At 43.3% G+C, this 22685-nt stretch overlaps 1 protein-coding gene and 1 long non-coding RNA gene across 2 annotated transcripts in view; both read right to left on the bottom strand.

The window, feature by feature from the left end:
• Positions 1–22424, bottom strand: part of KDM7A (lysine demethylase 7A) — an 85605-nt gene extending 63181 nt beyond the window's left edge. Inside the window, exon 1 of the mRNA XM_082693886.1 lies at positions 22091–22424. Within this exon, the coding sequence (XP_082550012.1) occupies positions 22091–22284 (194 nt within the window). The 5' untranslated portion in view covers positions 22285–22424. The remainder of the gene's footprint in view (positions 1–22090) is intronic.
• LOC309845691 lies at positions 6535–10334 on the bottom strand. Its single transcript, XR_014301427.1, has 2 exons — positions 8356–10334; positions 6535–8142 (listed from the first exon to the last, which is right to left on the bottom strand). It is a non-coding gene; the product is annotated as an uncharacterized lncRNA (long non-coding RNA).
• Positions 22425–22685: the final 261 nt, after the last annotated feature.

The raw sequence follows: 22685 nt of genomic DNA, 5'->3' as shown, positions 1-22685 counted from the left end.
AACACAGAAAATTAGAAGCAGTATGTAAGGGAGAGCAGGAAAGTATATTAAGGAAGGAGATGAAACACTACCAATAAATAGCTCTGGTCTGGGGCAATTTAGTACACACACAGTCCAACACATGCCAGCAGCCCATAGAGCAGAGCAAAGTAAGGTCCATGACACTGAGTCATCAAAATTAAATAGTGTAATATTCGCTATGTGAGTGTAATACATCTACCCAACTCCTTCTACAGATAATTGACATGTGAGGAATTCTACCTCCTGAGCTACTTTTCTGAGGACATTCAACCACATTTCACAATGAGACTCTTCAGTTAGAGGAAAATTGTATTCAAGCAGACCACAGCATTCCTCAAAGATGGCAGAACAGTTGCTAGTTTTTATAGGCGGGTTAATCTGTGAGAGGTTAACACTTCATCGCAATCGTACCCATGCTAAAGGTTACTTATCACTACACAGAATGTTGCTAGCATATTCAGAAAAAAGGCATTTGGAAAGAATAAAGAAATGGAGAAATAAAATAACAGCAAACGGTTTCAAAGTAAAAACATATCACACATAAACCAGGGGAAGACATTTTTTCCATGCAGCAGGACCAGAAAACTATTTAATGAGGTAAGTAAATGGCTTTCAGGTCTAATTCATAGGCCATGTTCCCAGTGCGTCTGCACATAGACATAAGTAAATAAACCTACACTTATTACACAGTCATTAATACACAAATATGATCATAACGTAAAAAATTTGTTATCTGCTATTTAATAAAGGGAATCCAAACTCTACTTTCAAACCCAATATCTCTCATTTATCACCATTCTTCTCATTAATAACTTTCTGCTGCTTTTGGTTGGAGTCTCCAAAAAGCAGATCTTGATACCCAAATCTGGTACAGATGCTCACACGGCAGGTGATCCCCAGAAGCACTAGGAAAGGAGCGTAAAAGTGAGACAGGAAGAAGCCAAGATGACCCCTTTGCGGACATCTGGGAAACTATATAGATGGGGACTGGTCCCACCCAGGGCAAGATCAAGCTATGTTATTGCCTTAGTTTCCTGAAAGACAAGGGTTAATGACTCTCCTAGGGGCAGTATGCTTCCCAGCATTTTCAGCCTGCTTCAAATGCAAGGTGCTGAGCTCCTACAGCTGAGGGTCACGTCTAAGTGCTTTCCGCAAGAAGTCTTGTTCAAGAGACAAAGACAGACAGCAACAGAGAGGGAAACACAGAGCACAGAGAGCCAAGGGAAATAGAGTGCTGTTCCTACAGAGCCTGCTACACCCGTAAAATTCCAGTCTAGCCAAACTACTATGCATCCCCGCTTAACCTGTTCATTCTTTGTATACACACAGATGCTCATCTTTTTTTTTTTAATTTGAAGATTTTATTTATTTATTTGACAGACAGAGATCACACAGGCTCCCTGCTGGTCAGAGAGCCCGATGCAGGGCTTGATCCCAGGACCCTGGGATCATGACCTGAGCCGAAGGCAGGGGCTTTAACCCACTGAGCCACCCAGGAGCCCCCACATATGCTCATCTTCATACTCATTGTGAAAAAAAAAAATACTCACTGCTCATTGTGTTCTTCACCCTTCTCCATATTAATCCTCCACTGTCTCTGGGATAAACACTCAGCATGTATATACAAAAAACACATGTAATAAGGTTATCAGAGATAAATAGGTATAGATTAAATAATACTAACAAGTAATATTAATTAGTAAGTAATATTTAACACTTATTTCCCAAACAAAAATGAAAGAAAACTTATGCAACTTGATGAAGAAATGTGCAACTGATTTGTGTAGGAGGGAAGAACCATCACTGGACCTCGGGCATTCTCCAGAGGGAAAGATAATCATCCCTAGCAATATATTGTATGTCAGTTCCAGAGACATAAATTAAATAGTGTAATATTCGCTATGTGAGTGTAACACATCCACCCAACTCCTTCTACAGATAATTGACATGTGAGGAATTCTACTTCCTGAGCTACTTTTCTGAGGACATTCAACCACATTTCACAATGAGACTCTTCAGTTAGAGGAAAATTGTATTCAAGCAGACCACAGCATTCCTCAAAGATGGCAGAACAGTTGCTAGTTTTTATAGGCGGGTTAATCTGTGAGAGGTTAACACTTCATCGCAATCGTACCCATGCTAAAGGTTACTTATCACTACACAGAATGTGTAGTGATAAAAATTTTATTTTTATAAAATTGATGAATCTTCAAGACAAATTCTGTTCCACCACTGAGGGCAGTCTCAGCACTGCGCTGAGCTACCCTGAATGTCTCAGGAGTCTGGGCCACCATGCAGAAGAATGGAACATGGAGCAGATGGAAAGAGGGCAATCTTTTAGACAAAGGGATTAAAATATCTTCGCTATCTTAAGCAAAGTTCCACAGAGAAAAGTAGCACTTCAGGAACTATTTTTAAATGAAGTTAGAAATCATGGTGATGACTAGGGAATTTCCAGAGACTTATGCTTAAGAGGAAAGTGGTACACTAAATTACATGTGTGTGTGTGTGTGTGTGTGTGTGTGTGTGTGCATGTGTGCGTGTGTGTGTGTGAGTGTGTGCATGTGTGCGTGTGTGTGTGTGTGCATGTGTGCGTGTGTGTGTGTGTTTGTGTGTAGCGAGGGGGAAAAAGAGGGAACATATAGACAGGGCTGTGGAGAGGGGTGGCTCTGAGAAAAGAGAAGAAGCGAAGCCAGAATGGGGCAGAAGAGATTAGGTCGCAAAGAGACCCCTAGAGGGCAATGTTCAACCCAGGAGGTGAGAGCAGGAAAAGAACTAGGAGCAGGTGGAGAGGCAGGCCACAGTTACACTGGCTTATCAGTTCAGCAGCCATAACACTGTACGCGGCTAAAAGACACACTTAACACCATCTTCTTTCCTTCTGTCCTTCAACATCAGGACACCTGAAATATAATCAGGACAAAACCAAAAAATCAAATGTCTACACTCCCAAAGCTTACATTTTGTTGGGGAGAGAGAGAAAAATGAACAGAGAGCCACACAATATATGTCTGGTAATAATAAGTGCCATGGAGGAAGAAGTGTGCCAGACGTAAGGGATTTTCTATTTTCCACTCGAGTAGCCGGGGAAGGCCTCGCTGAGAAGATGACAAGGAGGAGAAAACCTAGGGCAAGTGTGGGACCAGGCCCTGGGTAGCTGAGGAAAGATGCTCTAAGTGGAAGTAAAAGCAAATGCACACGCGAGGCCCCCGCAGGAGCAGGCGGGGACAGCAAGGGAGCAGGGCAGGGACAGAGTCCGCAGGCTCCCACACGCCCCAGGGAGGCTCCCACTGGGCGAGATGGGATTCTCTGGAGGGTTTCCAACAGAAGAGCCACCAGACCTAACTTACATTTTTCAAGTGTCGCTCTGGTTCCTGTGCTAGCAGAAGAGGGACCAGTTAGAAAGCTATGGCAAGAACCTCACTTTACGTTAAGGGGAGCGATGTGAAGGGATGAGATTTGGACAGTAAGCCAAAGATTCTGCTGAAGAATTTAATGCAGATTATAAAAAATCACCAAACATCCTGGCCTGAACATCTTGAAGGAGCTGCCATTAAGACAGGCAGGGAAGGGGCACCTGGGTGGCTCAGTGGGTTAAGCCGCTGCCTTCGGCTCAGGTCATGATCCCAGGGTCCTGGGATCGAGTCCCGCATCAGGCTCTCTGCTCAGCAGGGAGCCTGCTTCCTCCCCTCTCTCTCTGCCTGCCTCTCTGCCTACCTGTGATCAATCGATCGATCTCTCTCTGTCAAATAAATAAATTAATTCATTAAAAAAAAAGACAGGCAGGGAAGACGGCAGGAGGAGGAGGACAGCTGACCAGGAAGGAACCCTGGCTTCCACTGCGGTCACACCAGGGGACATGATGACTACTGCCTGTCTGAGACAAGATGTGAGAGTTGGCAACTACACATTCAAGACTAGAGCCCAGGGGAGAGGGCCCTGAAGGGGATAACAATTAGGAATCATCTACATAGAGATGAAAGTTGAAGTCAGGGGATCAGATAAACACTTGAAAAAGAGAACTACTGAGGACTAACCCCTGGGGTCCTCCAGTGTTAAAAGAGCAGGGAGATAAGAAGGGACCTCAGTGAGGACTGAGGAGTAGTAAACCCGGAGAAACCCCAGCACAGGGCTTCCCTAGAAGCCACATAAGGGGAAGCTCACTGGTCACTCTGACAAGACTGCTACCGCCACCAAGTAGTAAAGATCAAAGTGCAACAGGATTCGGAGAGAATGGGACCTTAACTAGAGAAAAGAGGGACGGAGAGGGAAAGAGAGAGAGAGGCGCCGGGGTGGCCCAGTCATTAAGTGCCTGCCTTCAGCTCAGGTCATGATCCCAGGGTCCTGAGATCCAATCCCGCATCAGGCTCCCTGCTCAGCGGGGGGCCTGCTTCTCCCTCTCCCATTCCCCCTGCTTGTGTTCCCTCTCTCACTTTCTCTATCAAATAACTAAATAGGGCGCCTGGGTGGCTCAGTGGGTTAAGCCGCTGCCTTCAGCTCAGGTCATGATCTCAGAGTCCTGGGATCGAGTCCCACATCGGGCTCTCTGCTCAGTGGGGAGCCTGCCTCCCTCTCTCTCTCTCTCTGCCTGCCTCTCTGTCTACTTGTGATTTCTCTCTATCAAATAAATAAATAAAATCTTAAAAAAAATAACTAAATAAAGTCTTGAAAAAGAGAGAGAGAGAGAGAAGAACAAAAACAAAACTGGTGACAGTAAACATGGACACTTCTTTTTTTTTTTTTTTTTAGATTTTATTTATTTATTTGACAGAGAGAGATCACAGAGAAGCACGCAGAGAGAAAGGAGGAAGCAGGCTCCCTGCTGAGCAGAGAGCCCGATGCAGGGCTTGATCCCAGGACCCTGGGATCATGATCTGAGCTGAAGGCAGAGGCTTTAACACACTGAGCCACCCAGGCGCCCCTGGACACTTCTTTTGATGAATTTTGCTATAAAGGCAGTATAGAAATGGGGCTGCAGATGAAGGGGGGATGTCAGGACAAGGATGTTTCCTTCTCTCTCTTTTTTTTTTTTTTTTAATGAAGGTTATATACTATTTGTAATGAGAAAAAAATGATACAGGGACAGGGATGTAATTACTGAAGCCATGTCCTTGAACCGACGATTCAAGGGTTAGAACATACCTAAAGATAATTCCCAATGATTTGGCGGTTTCCTTTTCTTCCTGAAGCTACATTTCCAGAAATTTCCTACATCTGAAAATAGACTGCTCCATACTACAGCAAACTTTGGCAACTGTGTCTCACATATGAACGGCTGAATGCAAGATGTGTAGCACTGACTCTTCAAAAACAATGATCATGGAAAGTACTAAAAAGAAAATAATGTCATTTATTTCAAGAATACACGCATTCTGACAAAACAGATATGCTACGTCTCCTCATTTAAGGATCCCCTCCTTCCACTGCGGAGGGGAATATATACACCTTGTAGTTACTTTTTATGGCTCTAGCTCCAGGTCTACCAAGGTGTAGAGTTACGCGTTTCTGAGGAAGAAGAGTCAAGCAGGCTTAAAGCCTGCTTTAAGGTACATCTGAGAAGGTACATCTTAAAGGCACATCTGAGAAGCTGATCTTCAAGTCACCCCATCCATCTTGCTAGAAGTACTGAGGAACATGCTACGGTTGAGAGCAGTTCCTCAGACTTGCGGAGCAGACAAGGTCACCCTGAAACAAGGAGGCACCCCGAGAACCCCAGCTCCATCACCAGAAGGACAGCTGGACCTGATGGACTCCAGCTCCCAGATGGCATCAGACTGGCAACAGGACACGCTTATGAGAACTGAAGGCCAGGACAATCTGTCCTGCTGCTGGGCTTCTTGCTGCCTAAAGCCATTCTCATTTGGTTAAGTTCCATCCCTTACACTTCCCTTAAGGAAATGTGTATTCTTTCCCTGTGTCTGTTAACTATCCTTCCATCAATCACCACCACCCTTCTGACAATCTCACATGTACACATTTTATATGATAAAGCCTTTATCACAATAAATGTGTCTTTTCTCACAAATATTAAAATATATAGTGAGCATCACAAATGTGATTTAACAGATAACCTCTGTTTAGGACAAAGTTAAACTGAAAAAGCCAAATCCATTTAAAGCTGATTTAAAGAAAAATGTTAAATAAATACTACATAATAGAGATAGCTTAGAAACCGTGATGGTGGTCAGGAAACCAAAAAGTCATTGATGTGGTGGAGAAGAGCTAGAGAGGGTCAGCCATATCCTAACACCACATGATCTAAAAGTTCTCAGATCTGTGTCACAGTCTTCTGCTCTGTCCAAAGAAAGAGATGAATTTCCCGGAGCAGGTGAACGATCCATGCAGCAGGCCTGGGGCCAATAGTAAGGCTGAAAACCAGCACTCTGCAACTGGCAGGAAGTGAATGAGTAAGTTCCCTGGGTAGGTACCGCTCCCAAGGAGAGGGGCAGCCCAAACAAGGTTGATTCCAAGAGAAAGAGGTATACAAAAAACCCTGGGTAATCAATTCTCTTATTTTATTTTATTTTATTTTATTTGAGAGAGATACAGAGAGAGATAGCAGAACAGGAGGGAGGGGCGGAGAGAGAAGCAGGCTCCCCAGTGAGCCGGGAGCCCTGACTCGGGGCTTGATCCCAGGACTGTGGGATCATGACCTGAGCCAAAGGCAGATGCATAAGAACTGAGCCACCTAAACGTCCCAATTCTAACAGGGGTTCAAGGAATGAGGACACGGAGAAAAAAACTTCACATCAGAGGATCTGATCTCTCCTACCACAGGCTGGATGCCCACAGAGAAGCAAGAAGAAGAAAATTACGGAACAGAGTCCAGCACTGACTACTTGGCATTTGGACGGTTAGAGAAGCAGGTTTGAGGAAAGAATTACCAGAATCAAACAAAAAGGACTCTGCTCTCCAGTAACCATGGGATCTGCTCCTTTGATTTACAGAAAATAAGGACAGGCTAGCAAAAAAAAAAAGGAAAAAAGAAAAAAGAGAAAGAAGGTGATTCAAGGAAACAACATTTACTGAAAATGAGCTTTAAAAAAGTACTGAAATAGGAAGAATGTTAAGAGAGAAATATGACTCAGACCCGTGACAAGTTAAATTAAGTAAAAAGACTCAAATTCCTCTAATCTGCAGATAAAACTATTTATACCCCAAGATTACTTCAAAAAGCAATAAAGTAAAAAGGACTGACCACATGCCTACAGTATCGTGTGTGTGATAGGTGAAGCTCTGCGGAGGTCACAGAGAAGAAGAAAAACCCATGACCCTACAAAGCAGTCTCCAAGGGAGAAGGCTCCAATGTGGTCACCAGAGAAAGTCTCTGACGTCACTGATGGGAACTGGCCAGAAAGCCTCTGCTTCCAGGGTGCCTTGTGTCCCACTTTTTGTCACTCAGTAAATCAGTTAGGATGCTAGCCAAACTGATACATTCTTCTGACTTTAGTTCGTGTGTGTGTGTGTGTGTGTGTGCGTGTGTGTGTGTGTGTCTGCGTGTGTAACAGTCTATGGAGTTGCTGAGCAGTGAGAATATCTCCAGGACCTCCAGGCAGATCCCCAGGACCATTTACTTCTCCTTTTCATATATATTAATACTACAGTATCCATAAGACACTATATAAATCAAAAGGACCACAGTGGACATCATTCCAATTTCTTTGTCAAACAGTGACCGCTTATCTAAAAACAGCTTTTGCACATTAAAAAAAAAAAACACACACACACACACACCAAATTATCTACGATGGTATCTCCCAGCTTGAACAATGTCGTAATTTACTGCACATGATGCCAGACTGCTATGATTACTAACTGATGTTTGAAATTCCTGTGTTTTGTGCTCAAGGAAAACTCTACTTCTAAATTACGGAAGAAAAGTCTTGCACTTCTTCACAAAATATTCTGGAAGTGTTTTATTCCGCCTCCCCATAATAAAATACAAATCAGATATGTCATTGTACGTTCTCTAACACTGACTTTTGATGTATTAGAACTAGCTGATGAATGCAATTTACTGCCCTGGTAAATCAGCATCTTAAATTTGCATAGTTAGTATGGTTAAGCTCACCAAACCTATACTTCAATATCACTGTTCCTTGTGTGCCTTTAGAACATAAACTTGAGGGGCGCCTGGGTGGCTCAGTGGGTTAAGCCGCTGCCTTCGGCTCAGGTCATGATCTCAGGGTCCTGGGATCGAGTCCCACATCCGGCTCTCTGCTCAGCAGGGAGCCTGCTTCCTCCTCTCTCTCTCTGCCTGCGTCTCTGCCTACTTGTGATCTCTGTCAAATAAATAAATAAAATCTTAAAAAAAAAAAAAAAAAGAACATAAACTTGACAATATGAGTACAGGGTGCCTGGATGGCTCAGTGGGTTAAGCGTCTGCCAGTCAGTTAAGCATTTTGATCCCAGAGTCCCAGGATCCAGTCCTGCATCGTGCTCCCTGCTCAGCGGGGAGTCTGCTTCTCCCTCTGCCCTTCACCCCACTTGTGCTCTCTCTCACTCTCTCTAATAAATAAATAAAATCTTTTTAAAAAGTAAAACAAAATAGGAGTACAGATAAAAACAATTTTTCAAAATGTATAACACTAGAAACCTACCTTAAGGATACACAAAAGCCTGTCAAGAATAAAGATAAAGACACAAAAATATGTTACACCGCAGCACTGTTTAATACCACAAGAAAAAGAAAGAGGGAGAAACCAGATAAGGAATCCATCAACAGATAACCAGGTCAATTATGGTAAATCCACAGAATGGAATTCTGCACAGCCACTACAAAGAAATGAGCTATCTGTATATGCTGATACAAAAACTCTCCTCAGCCTCCAGGATAGTTTAATGAATGAAAAAGAGCAGAACAGAATCATGTGTACATGATGTGAGCCCTCCTTCTGGGATGGAAACTCAACACTGTTAATGGAGTTTACCACTGGAAAAAAGGATGGTAGGAAGTAGACAAGAGATGTTCACTTCTTCTTTTTTTAATCTTTCTATATTGCTTGAATTTCTCACTAGATTTTTTTTTGTTTTATTGTTTTAAATTACTGGGTATGTGGTCAAAGGAGACATGAACCCTTTTTTTATTCATCCATTTACCTGTCTATATTGCTTACAAATAAATATTATTCATTAAGGTTTTTCTTTAATGAATAATGAACAAAGAATGCTAATGAGTCAATTAATTCCAAAACTAGTGATAAAGGGAAATATTTAATATTTAATATTTAATATTTAATTTAATTTAATTCTTCCTCTCTTATACAAACTGTACCACTAGATAACCAAAGAAGTAAAGAAAAGTCTTCTCTTCAGAGAAGTATTCTAGCTAGTAAATAAAAAAGAATTATGTAATTAAATTATCATCATTTTTGGAACCACTCATGAATAAATGAATGCATACTGGCATCGGTCACTGGGAAAAAACATGACAAAAAGAGAAAACAAGCAAACATTTTATACCTCCTGATGGAAAACTATACCACCCACTTATAAAATGTTCTTGAGGAAAAAAACTTGAATCTGATCAAGTTTCTCTAGCTCCAACTACCAATTTACAGGAAAGAGAGGAATATGTTAAAAGATGCAGCAGGGATATAATAAGCAAAATCCAGAAAGTGGAAAACTTTGTAGGATAAACAACACTTTCTACCAAAAATAAGTTGCAAAGGAAAAGTGAGAAACATGAGGAAAGCCTATAGCTCAGGGTCTTCCAACACTACTGGCACTCAGGGACACACAGTCCTTCCTCATAGGGGCTGTGCTGTGCTGTGGGGCTGTGTGTTTATGAGACCCCCACCCTCTAACTACTAACTACTAGCAACACCCCCCTACCCCAAATATGTTTCTAGACATTGCCAAACATCTTCTGGGGGGCGAGAAGAGACGAAACCCATCCAGTTAAGAACTACTGCTACAGTTTATGAGACTTACAAGACATATGAACCAATCACAACATGTGGACTATTTTTGGATCTTGATTCAAACAGATAGTATAAAAACTTACGACATTCCTGAGACAACTGGAAATCTGAACAATGACTATTTCATGGTATTAAGGAGCTGGCAATTACTTTTAGTTGTGATAATGGTATTTCTTCTAAAAGAGGCCTTACAGATATATTTGCTGAAACTTGCACAAATATAAGGATACTGTCACAAATTTGCTTCAAATAACTAAATGTGGGGGCGCCTGGTTGGCTTGGTGAACAGAGCACGCAACACTTGACCTCAGGTTTTAAGTTCAACGCCCACACTGACTACAGAGATTTCTTAAAAAATTAAAAATCTTAAAAAAAAACAAAAACAAAAAACTGGGCTCCTGGGTGGCTCAGTGGGTTAAGCCACTGCCTTCGGCTCAGGTCATGATCTCAGGGTCCTGGGATAGAGTCCCGCATTGGGCTCTCTGCTCAGCAGGGAGCCTGCTTCCTCCTCTCTCTCTGTCTGCCTGCCTCTCTGCCTACTTGTGATCTCCCTCTGTCAAATAAATAAATAAAATCTTAAAAAAAAAAAAAAAAAAAACTAAATCCAAGGGAAGGAGGAGGGTTAGCTGAAACAAGACTGTTCATGAACTGATATTCACTGAACCGGAGGGAAGGTTAACATGGGAGTACATTATACTATTCTGTCTACTTTGGTATGTTTGAAATTTTCTCTAAAAAAAAAAAATTAAAATTAAAGTCAAAACCATCATAGTAGCTAGCAGCATTCAGCTGAAAGACAAATCAACCCAATCTAACCCATTCTTAATAACACTCAACTGATTTCCACTAACTTTCCCATGAATACTTGTTTATACACTCAGAGGCAGTCAAGCTTATCCATTAAAAAAAGAATCCTTGTCTTTTTATAAGACAAATTAAAAGAAATGAACTCCCAGGATACCTTAAACCTCAGGGGTTCATAAAACACAGATTAGAAAATCCTGCTTTAGAGAAATTCCTGGATCATTAATGCTTTAAAGATTCCTATATCATATATATATGATTCATATACCATATATATATTACTTGCTTAGTGTTTATTTGTTCCTCTATGTCAGTTCTATTTGTCAATTTTTTTATACTAAAAATAACCAAGCAATGGTATTTGATTCATTTAAACTTTTATTCAAGAGAGAGAGCACAAGTTGGTGGGGCACAGGGAGGGAAGGGGTGGCAGACGGAGAGAGAGCCCAACTTGGGGCTTGATCCTGTGAACTGAAGCCGCTTAAATGCTGAGCCACCCAGGCTTCCCAGGCAGTCGCATTTTAAAATCTAGAATCTAGACTCTAAATCTATACAGAATAACATTTTTAAACTTAGGTACAAAGCATCACTAGAATACAACTTAAGTATCCAATGGTGAAGCATGTAGTGAAAAATATTTTTACATGAGGCTGTCTTCACAGCAGCTAATAATAAAACACTTAAAAATATGTTATATGTATATTAACAGATGTAAGGGGGAAAAGCATATGGTTCTCTTCATAGGTGCTGAAGAAGTCTTTTGACAAAGTCAACATCCATTCATGATAAAAACACTAAAAGATTTAAAAGAGACTTTAAAAAAAAAAAACATTTTATTTATTTATTTGTCAGAGAGAGAGAAAAGAGCACAAGCCGGGGCGGGGGGTGGGGGGCAGGCAGAGGGAGAAGCAGGCTCCCTGCTGAGTAGAGAGACTGATGTGGGACTAGATCCCAGGACCCTAGGATCATGACCTGAGTCGAAGGCCACAGACAGAGCCACCCAGACGTCCCCAAAGCGACTTTCTTAATATGATAAATTATGCCTAAAGTTAGTACCTAATTTAACAAGAAAATAGGCATTTCTACTAAAATCAAGAACGAAGAAAGGATATCCACAATCTCCACCACTATTTAACCCTATAAGGGATAAAAGCCTATGCAATTAGGTAAGAAAATTCATTTTGAGGTGAACAGGTAAAGAAGCAGAAAAACTCTATTTGCATTTGACAGGAACCTCTAGTGAACTGATGATACAATGAACTTTAAAAATTCTTCTGGTAAGGGGTGCCTGGGTGGCTCATTGGGTTAAGCCTCTGCCTTCGGCTCAGGTCATGATCTCAGGGTCCTGGGATCGAGCCCTGTGTCCGGAATCTCTGCTCAGTGGGGAGCCTGCATCTCCCCCCTCTCTGCCTACTTGTTATCTCTCTGTCAAATAAATAAATAAAAATCTTAAAAAAAATTTTTTTTAATTTTTTTGGTAAAATAGCAGGAAATAAAAGTAACGTTCAAAAGTCAAATCTTGGGGGCGCCTGGGTGGCTCAGTGGATTAAGCCGCTGCCTTCGGCTCAGGTCATGATCTCAGGGTCCTGGGATCGGGTCCCGCATCGAGCTCTCTGCTCGGCAGGGAGCCTGCTTCCCTCTCTCTCTCTCTCTGGCTGCCTCTCTGTCTACTTGTGATTTCTCTCTGTCAAATAAATAAATCTTTAAAAAAAAAAAAGTCAAATCTTGGTGCATCTGGGTGGCTTAATTGGTTCAACATCTGCCTTTGGCTCGGGTCATGATCCCAGGGTCCTGGGATCAAGCCCACATCAGGCTCCCTGCTCAGCAAGGGAGTCTGCTTCTCCCTCTCTGCTCTCCCTCCCCCTGCTCATGTTCTCTCTCGCTCTTGCTCTTTCTCAAATAAAATCTTAAAAATAAAAGTCAAATATGCATATATATAACCAATAACCAATGAGCAAGCAAATGGTAGAGAAAATCTTATTTATAATAGTAACAAAGAAAACAATATATAGGAATAAACTATAGAAATAATCTACAGAAAAAATGTAAACATATCTGAAAGTCACATGAGTAGACTTAAATAAAGAAACATCCCTGTTCTTGGATAGAAGACTCAACATCACAAAAAGTCAATTCTCCCTAAGTTAATTTAGAAACTGAATGTAAAACAAATAAAATACCAACAAGCTTTTAGAAAAGTTTTTATTTTAATTCCAGTTAGTCAACATACAATGTTACACTTGTTTCGGGGATACAATATAGTAATTCAACACTTCCACACATCACCTAGTGCTCACAGGGACAAGTACCCTCCCTAATCCCCATCATCTCTTTCAACCATATCCCTACCCCTCTCTTCTCTGGTAACCATCAGATTGTTCTCTATAATTAAGAATCTGCTTCTTGCTCTGAAAAATCAAAAAGCTTTAAAAAAATTATTTACTTACTTCAGACAGAGGGTGTAAACGTGAGAGTGGGGGGGGGGGTCAGAGGGTAAGGGAGAAGGAGAGACTCTCAAGCCGACTCCGACTCCGCGCTGAGCTCAGGGACACACCCAGGGCTCAATCCCACAACCCTAAGGTCAAGACCTAAGCCAGCCTCCATCCAGGACGCTGAGATCCTGACCTGAGCCAAACCAAGAGTCTGGAAGCTCAACAAGCTGAACCACCTAAGTGTACCTAAGTATAATCTTTTTAATAAACAGTGCTGGCGGGGCGCCTGGGTGGCTCAGTGGGTTAAGCCGCTGCCTTCGGCACAGGTCATGATCTCAGAGTCCTGGGATCGAGTCCCGCATCGGGCTCTCTGCTCAGCGGAGAGCCTGCTTCCCTCTCTCTCTCTCTGCCTGCCTCTCCATCTACTTGTGATTTCTCTCTGTCAAATAAATAAATAAAATCTTAAAAAAATAAAAATATAAATAAATAAATAAATAAACAAACAAACAAACAGTGCTGGCACAGTTGGGAAATTTTATTTAGAAAAACTTACTTATTTAGAAAAAAATTATATCTCTATTTTTTTACCATATACACAAATTATTTCCCAATGGATTAGGGATCTAAATATAAAACAAACAAATAAACAAAAAAAACAGAACCAAACAAGGTCTAAAAGAAAACACAGACAAAAATCCTCTGAAGTGGATTTCTCTACCTTGGAGCAGAGAAAAGCTTGCTAATCATGTCTTAAAACCCAGAGCCAATAAAAGACTGATAAATAGGACTACATAAATATTTTTTAATTTGCATGGCAAAAAAAAAAATCACCAAAGACAAAACAAAAAAGAAAACCAACAAACGTAGAGAGACTATTTATATGTCACAAAAGCCTAATAGCCCTACTCTTTAAAAAAAACACAGTCAGAAAAAGCTATAAACAGATCATTTTCCCCCAAAAAAAGAAGAAAAGAAAGAAAATGGCTTTCAATAAATGAAATGTTGTTCAAACTCATTTGTAATTAGAGAAATGCAGATTAAAGATACAATTTTTCACCAATTGGATTGGCAAAGACTAAAAAATATGAAAATACAGTCTGATAACAAAAATGTGGGGAACAATGCATGTTCATAACCTGTTGGTGGGAATGCAAACTGGTCCAACCATTCTGAAAGGAAATCTAGTGATCTTAACAAAACATCTGCACTTACCTTTTGACCAAGTAATCCCACTTCTAGTAATCTAACCTGAATATACCTCCAAGAATATGAAAATACATATACACAAAGTTCTACTTTGTTTGTAACTATCTGTAATTGCAAAATATTATAAGCAATCTAAAATGCCCAGGCGTAAGAGAATGAATAAAACAGGGGACATCCCCATGATGGAACGCTGTGCAGCTATTCAAAAGAATAAGGAAGAGCCCTGTGAGCTGACACAGAACGAATTCCAGTGTATATTATGAAGTGGGAAAAAAGCAGAGCATTTATCATAAGCTACCCTTTGTGTTAAGGAAATATACATAAGAAAATATACATTCATCTGCCCAGAAACAAAAAGAAAAGAAACAAAAGAAAACAAAGAAAAGAAACAAAAATTCCACATGAGATAAGCCAGAAAATAAAGAGAGGTGGGTGGGAAAGGGATGGAAGGCACCGGAGAGATGGAGAGGGCGTGACACTTCTGAGTATACCTTTTCATATGCCTCTAACTTCTTAGAGCCCTGGTTTATTTTACATACTCAAAATATAAACCAATAATTAAAACTAGTCAGGATGTGGGAGGAGTCAAAAATGCAACACGAACAGTAACAAACCCAACTATATTACAAATAAATGACATGACATGATAAACTGGGGGAGAACAGAACAGAACAGAACCTAAGTTAAGTGTGGAAAACAGGGGCTGACAAGATGTGACCAGGTACTTTCCAGGTACCTGGAAAGTATAGGCTAGATATTATGGACAGACAGTAGCTATTATAAGGCTAAAGATATTATAGATATAAAGCTAAGAACAAAAAAACCGACAAATACTGTAATTTAGTCAGTAAATTTATTACAAGGGTATGGGTTAGGAATTCTAGAACCACTTTACATATAAACGAAGATGGGAAAAAACATAACAGAAGCTGGATTTCTCAGTGCTGGACAAAAAAGTCACAGGGAAAGGGGGAAAGCTAAAATGAACCCAGTGATATCGGATTAGAATCAAAGTTATCATTATAAAAACTCAGAGGTTTTAAAACCTACAGGTAGACAACACAAATAGAGATGTGTGTGCCTATCAGTTTCCCGGCTGTGTCCCCTGTGAAGGCCTACAGCAATGAACCCCCTCCAGCGAGCCCTCGGTTTCTAAAAACGATTCTTCAATACAAACACCTGCGAAAATCATCCAGGTTACCAGTAAATCACACTATAATTAATGGGAAAAATTAATGTTAGTATTAGTGGAAAAGCAAACAAACGAGCACTATGTTAATAAAATGTCACTTCCAAAAAGAATCAGAAACTTGGTAGCAGCTGCAGGATCAACACTGTCCAACTGTTGTTCCAAAGCTGTACACTTTATGGTGGAGTCTGAAGCCCCAAACCAACCCAAGTTTCCGCCTAACAATCAAATTCCTCCACATCTGTTCCATTTTTCTTGAGACCCCACTTCGGATCATCAAATATAAAGGCATTTCTTCCCCTTGGATATTCAGTAAACTCAATTTCACACCTAAGAATACAGGCTATGAGAGCATACCATGCAGAAATCTGCCCCAAACTTAGAGTTTAAGGGGAAAAAAAAAAAAAAAGCTTGATGAGAGAACTGTCACTGCCTCCACGCAGCCCAAGATGAGACTCCCACATCAAAACAGATTTTGTTCAAATAGCAAGATCAAGTATATATATTCACTTTTATAAGTGACACACAGGAAAAGAATGCTCATATGTTTTCTTATGATAAACTGTCAGTAAAAAAAAAACTGAGAAGTTCTCTGTTCTCTTACCGGAAGATATATGTTCACCTAGTAAGTTTATGTCATAACACTAAAAGCAATTTTATCATTACAGGGAAATGTATACAGAATCAATTTTAAAAATAATTTTTATCCTTAATTTAAAAAATAAAAATACACTCCAGTAAGAAACCATTATAACAAAGATAAAAACAGAGTTAAATTATGGAACTTCTCAAATATTTTATAAACTGTTCCCAAAGCAGTTATGATCATTTTTAACATATTCACACTAAAGACAATTTAATAAAGAACAAAAACAAAGGTACAATGGCTCTAGGTGTAGCTCTTCAGAACCCTATGGCATCTCTTCCGCCTATGCCCCCTCACACCCCAGGATAAAGACAGACAAGGAGCAAAGAAACCCAATACCATCTACTTACTGGTCAAGAGAGTGAGCTCTGGAGTCAAACCCACTTGATTTCAGATCAGCTAGCTCTATGACCTTCTAGCTTTGTGACCCTGGACAAGCTACTGACCTCTCTAACCCTCAGATCCCATCTGTAAAATAAGAATAATAACAGCACTTATCCAACAAGGTTAAGAAACAAAAGTTGAGAAACAGATGAGCTAGATGAGTTAGTTAATACATCTAACACAATCAGAACAGCGTCACACGTGGTAGAAAACATTCAGTAAGTGCGTGAATTCCAGGACTTAGAGGGTATACCCGAGAAATTGCTACCCAAATGCACTACTCTGGATAAAATTTTTCTACTCTCATAAACGAAGCTCTTCACTCATTCAAGCTTCAAGAATTAAAGTTAATATGACATTTGAAAATTACCAAAACTGACTCCAACTTTTAAAATTCTCTCTCACCTGGATGACTGCAACAGCCTTCTTCCTGGTCAGCCTGTCATCTTTGCCTCCCTCCAGTCTAATCTCCAAGTAGCAGCTAGAGTGAACCTTGTAAAAGGTTAAGTCAAATTCTTTACTCCTCTACTCAAAATACACCATTTTCCCTGAGTAAAATCCAAAATATCTTGTGTTCAAATGTGTCCTTGTCAAGGCCTTCCATAATCTCGCCATTTGAAAGTGGCCTTATACTAACCCCAGGCCTTTCTTTCCTCCTAACTCAATTTTCCTTTTCTTTTGTCATCTACATTTATCTATCTTCCCCCACTAGAATGTAAGTTACAAGAGAGCAAGGACTGTTTGGTTCGGGGCTATGTTCCTAGCACCAAGAACAGCGCCACGTACACTGCAAACTCTGGGCGGGAGCCAAGATCCTACCTAACAATAAACACAAGAGGCAATCCCATTAAAGACAGGACAAGAAACAAAATCACAAAATATCATGTCAGCTACCAAAATTTTTTAAATTATTTTTTAATAATTAAAATAATTTAATTATTATTTAATAATAATTTAAATAATTATCTTTAATTATTTATTTGACAGAGAGAGAGATCACAAGTAGGCAGAGAGGCAGGCAGAGAGAGAGGGGAAAGCAGGCTCCCTGCTGAGCAGAGAGCCCGATGTAGGGCTCTATCCCAGGACCCCGAGATCATGACCCCAGCGGAAGGCACAGGCTTAACCCACTGAGCCACCAAGGTGCCCCCAAACTGGTAAATTATTCATTTTTTTAACTTTGAAGTACACTTCAGCCATTACAATAGTTTTTAAAAATCCCTAATGCACATCTACCTCGTGAGTTTTTCTATCTGTGTACATTATGTAACCACCACCCAAGATCAAGATATAGAACATTTCCTGAACTTGAGAAGCTCCCTTGCCTGGGCCTCCTCTTGGCAAATACCCCGCAGAGGTAAGGACCAGTCTAACTTCTCTCACCCAATTAGATCTGTACTTGAACTTGGTATAAGCAGATTCAAACAGTATTTGCTGTTGTGCCTAGCTTTTTGTCCAACCTTGTATCTGTGATACCCGCCCATGCTGCTGCATGTATCGGTCACGCATTCTTTTCTTAATGAATATTAACTGATCCACAATTTATCCAGTCTACTGCTGATGACATTTAGGTTGCTCTAGTTTGGGGAGGATATGAACAGCACTGCTGTGAATAGTTTTGGGTATGTCTTTTGGTGGAAATGTTCATTATATGCAGACTGGCAAAGTGTTTGATTGGTTTTTTGAGGGAGAGTTTAATAATATCTTAGACTGGGGATGATGCAGGGAACTAGAAGCGGGCACCACTGGTGAGAGTATAAAGTAGGATAACCTTTCCGGAGGACAATCTGGCAATAGGCACCAGAAGGCTGGAAATATCTGAGCCCAGAGACCAATAATTCTATTCAAGGACATTTCTTCTTGAGTACCTACAAGTGCCAGATCTTCTAAACGTTTTACATGTATTAATTCATGTGATTTATTCTAAGGAAATATTAGAAATGCTCACAATGGTTTAGAAGTTAGGTTAACAGTGAAATGCAGGAAATGCATAAAATGTATGCATTTACCCTAAGTGTTAAAGTAGTGGTAAGTCCTAGAAGACATGGGTACTTTCATATTCTTAATACTTTTCTGTGCTTCCCATTTTTTTCTATATTAATTTTGTCAAAGAGAATATATGACTAAAAACACTAGCAAACAAATGTTAACATTCAAATGTGGAGACAAAAGGCATTATAACACAATTTAATTAAGGCAGTGATACAGTTTTGTAGAGGATGATAGTAGAGTACTAAGGAAATCGGGGTGCCCAGGTGGCTCAGTCATTAAGCATTTGCCTTAGGCTCAGGTCACGATGCCAGGATCCTGGAATCAAGCCCCACATTGGGCTCCCTGGTCAGCGGAAGCCTGCTTCTCCCTCTCCCGTTCCCCCTGCTTGTGTTCCCTCTCTGGCTGTGTCTCTGTCAAATAAATAAATAAAATCTTTAAAAAAAGAAAAGAAAAGGAGTACAAAGGAAAGACCTCAAGCCTAGAGATTAGGGGGTGGGATATTATCAGGAAAGATCTCCATTGTCTTACTTCCACCTAGCGCCCAGAGAGGAAGAACTCCCTGTCTAGGTTGGAAGGAACCTTCCCAGGAAAATCCTGTTAATTCCTCGGCTCGCTGTCCTTAACGTATCAATTACACACTGTACCTTGGCAAGTGTTCTTCTCCCCTCCCACTTAGAGCCTTTAGGGAGACTGACGGATAGGAATTCCTGAACACCGAAAATTCAATAGCCAACAGCCTCAAACCTGGAGGCAGCGGGTCCCCTTCACTCTGCTGCCTGGCTGAAAAGCATCAAGGAAGAGCCCCTCCTTCCCTGTCAGGTTAAATGAGGGCAAAAGCTTTTCAGACTTCCAGACGTCAAAAACTCCAGAAAGAGAGTAAACTCAAATTTATACCAGAATTCACTGACTCGAGTTTAAAAAAATTCTTGTACTTGAAGTAATAAAACCATCAAGAAATTATGCCGTAATGGTAATTCTCTCTCGCAGAGCTCCTATTCCCCCCTCCCTCCTCTGCAGAAGGACCACCCCTGGAAACCCCAACGGAAAGCGAGTGTGGAGATTAAAACTGTACCTTGATGGTACCATAAGTATTACTTTCTCTGAAGTTACTGCAATTACTCATACTTCATGAAGAAATTTGATAAGAAGAAACTGCTTTTGCATGACAGGGCATTATTACTAAATTTTCTAACTTCTGACATCTGAACAACATTAAATTCTCAAGAACTGCTGGTCAAAAAAACCACATACCTCGGGCCCTTGCACCAGTATGAAGTCACACAAATCTACGTGATAAAGTAAAGCAGACTTGCTTTGGCCTCACTCTGCCTCCTTCATATATGACCTCTTTATTTTCCCTTCAAACTTCTTCTGTTTTCTAATTTATACTTCAGTGTATTACCAAACTTTCCATAAACTACCTGCAGTTTTTCACGGTTACAGTGTTAAATTACCTAAATTAAGGTAAATAAAATCTAGTCTAAAATTTATGAACATATCTACATTGCACCATAGAACAAGCCTCTTATGCAGCTAAAACTGTTCTTTGAAAAAAAGGGTATTTACATAATCACCAGAGATTCTGGTTTTATTCTATATGTAACCTAGATTTTTGGATAATCTACTCCGGTTTCGTAGGATATATTATGGGAACAGAGGATATAGAAATAGAACTGGCAAGATTTGGTACGTTCAAATTTCAGTCTTACATGTAATCAAAATACAGGGGGGAAAATCTATTTGGAGTAATAAAAAAGAACTTTAGATAATTTATTCTTAATTACATGTAGCAAAGTTCTAATAATATTCCCCAAGCATAGACCAGACTGTGAAAAATTACCTGATACACAAAATTAAGACGCCGTCTCTCTTTCACAGTGGCAATTTTTGTTTTGTTTTGTTTTGTTTTTTCCGCTGCTGTTGCTGTCAGAATTGTGCAAGCTGATTAAATAAAACTACTTGAAGATTAAGTAAAACTAAATGTACCGAGCACTGAACACTGCAAAGAACGCTGTAACCTAAGTGGTTTTCTCTCCCAGGGCCAGTAGAGGGAGACTAAGACATCTGGCCTGGTCGTGTAGTGTTTCTGTAAAATTGGGGAGGGGGGAGCGGAGGCTGTATTTAAATGTCCTGCTGTCAATCAAAGGACACTTCCTACAATCACAGTCACCATATCTGCTATTAGCCGTGAGCGTACTCTCGCCAAGATACAACACCAAACGGTGCTCGCGTAACCTGCTTCACCTAAAGGTGACCGCAAGCTTTGCCACAACACCCAAATAAGGACTTTGGGAGCCCAACCCCAACTAGTTTCTTTGTTTAAATGCCTGCGAATCCCTCCCACGCCGGAGTCAAGAGGCTGTGGCGCCGCCCTTTATTAGCCACACACTTTGATTACAAAACACACGAGTCGACGGCTCGGCGGCGGAGGCGGCCGGAGCTCTCACAAACGTCAAACCCGAAACGCAGGCGCCCGCCGAGGCACAGGGTGACGCTCGCCGCCCCCGCCACCCGCCCCCAAGTGCCCACCGGCAGGCGAAAGTTCGCCCGCACCGGGGCCCCCGGCTGCGAGCCCCCCGGCCGTGCGGTGTCGCCGGCCCCTCGGGCGACGGGAAATTTCACTCTTTGTAAAGTTTGAGCGGCGGCGCGGGGGCGACGCGGGGGGTTGGGGACCGGAGGCTGTCCCCCCGGGCCCCGCTGTCCACGCCACCCGCTCCACCCCCTGCCAGGACAGGGTGTGCTGGGGTGGTAGGTGGGGGGCACGGTCCGAGCCGACCTGCCGGCCTGCCCGGGACCCCCGGCCCCAAACTTCCGACTGGCATCTTTTAAGTCCCCGAGAGTGCCTCATCTGTTGCTCTGTTTACTCCTCGGAGCCCCGCCGGGCTGGCGCTGCCGACGCCCCCGTCCCAGTGCCCCGCGGCCGAGGAAGTTTGATAAAGACCGGGGAAGGGGGCGCGACGGGGACCGCGGGGGGGGGGGGGTGATGGCAATTTCTGGAGACCCGGAGCCGGGGCGAGCCGGTCGCCGCCCGGAAGGAAGACGCTGCGGCCGGCCGCGTAGGGCGGCCGGCCGGGCGGCGACTCCGGCCGGAGCCCCGGGCGGGCGGGGCGGCGGCCGGGCTGCGGGCGCGGTGAGGGGCGGCGGGCCGGGCCGGCGCTCCGCCCGCCGCCTCCGCCGGCGCCTGCCCCGGCCGCGTCCCCTCGCCCAGGTCTCCCCCTGCCAACTTCTCGGCCGGCCCCCTTTGTTCCCGTTTGTTGTGGCGACTCTTCTCCCGGCCGGGCGATCCCACCAGCCCCCCTCTGTCCGCCCGGCGCCCGGGGAGCTCGGGGCCCCGCGCGCCCCGCTGCCCGGGCCGGGGGTTCGGCGCCGGGGCCCCTCGGCGCCTGGCGCGGCGCGGCGGCCGGGCGGAGGGGGGCGCGGGCGGCCGGCGCGGCGGCGGCGGTTGGCCCGTGGCCGGCGGCGGCGGCGGCGGCGGGGCTGGAGGGGGTTTATTTACCTGCCGTGGAACCAGTCCTTGCAGATATCGCACTCGATCATGAAGCGGTTCACGTCGTACGGCTGCCGGCACACACAGTACACCGGCGGGGGCGGCGGAGGCGCTGAGGCCCGGCCCGGAGCCGCCACCGACACGGCTGCCGCGGCGGCTCCAGCTGCTGCTCCCGCGGCCACCGCCGCCGCCGCTCCGGCCATCTTTAAAAAACACACACACGCTCGCTCGCTGCTCCGCTCGCCGACTGGAGCGAGCGCAGCCGCCAGCCAGCGCCGCCTCCTGCAGCAGCCGGAGCAGCAGCCGCGGCGGCGGCGGCGGCGGCGGCGGCGCCTCAGTGCGCGCGCGCGAGGTCGCGGCCGGGGCCGGGGGGCGGGCGGCGGCGCGCGCACGACGCGCGAGGCCCCGGCCCGGCTCCTTCCGGCGCTCCGCGCGGGGCCGTGTGTCTCGCGCACGTCGTCCCGCCGCCGGCGCGCGCGCCCCGCTCCCCTCGCGTCGCTCGGGCGGAGGGACCGGCTGAAGGGCACGCGGGGCGGGGGAGGCGGAGGGAGGCAGAGGCTCCCTGAGGACACGCGCGGCGGCGCTGGGAACGCGGCCCCCGGAG

Source organism: Mustela nivalis, assembly GCF_964662115.1.
Source record: "Mustela nivalis genome assembly, chromosome: 12".
NCBI lineage: Eukaryota > Metazoa > Chordata > Mammalia > Carnivora > Mustelidae > Mustela > Mustela nivalis.
This window is presented reverse-complemented; position numbering and strand designations above follow the sequence as displayed.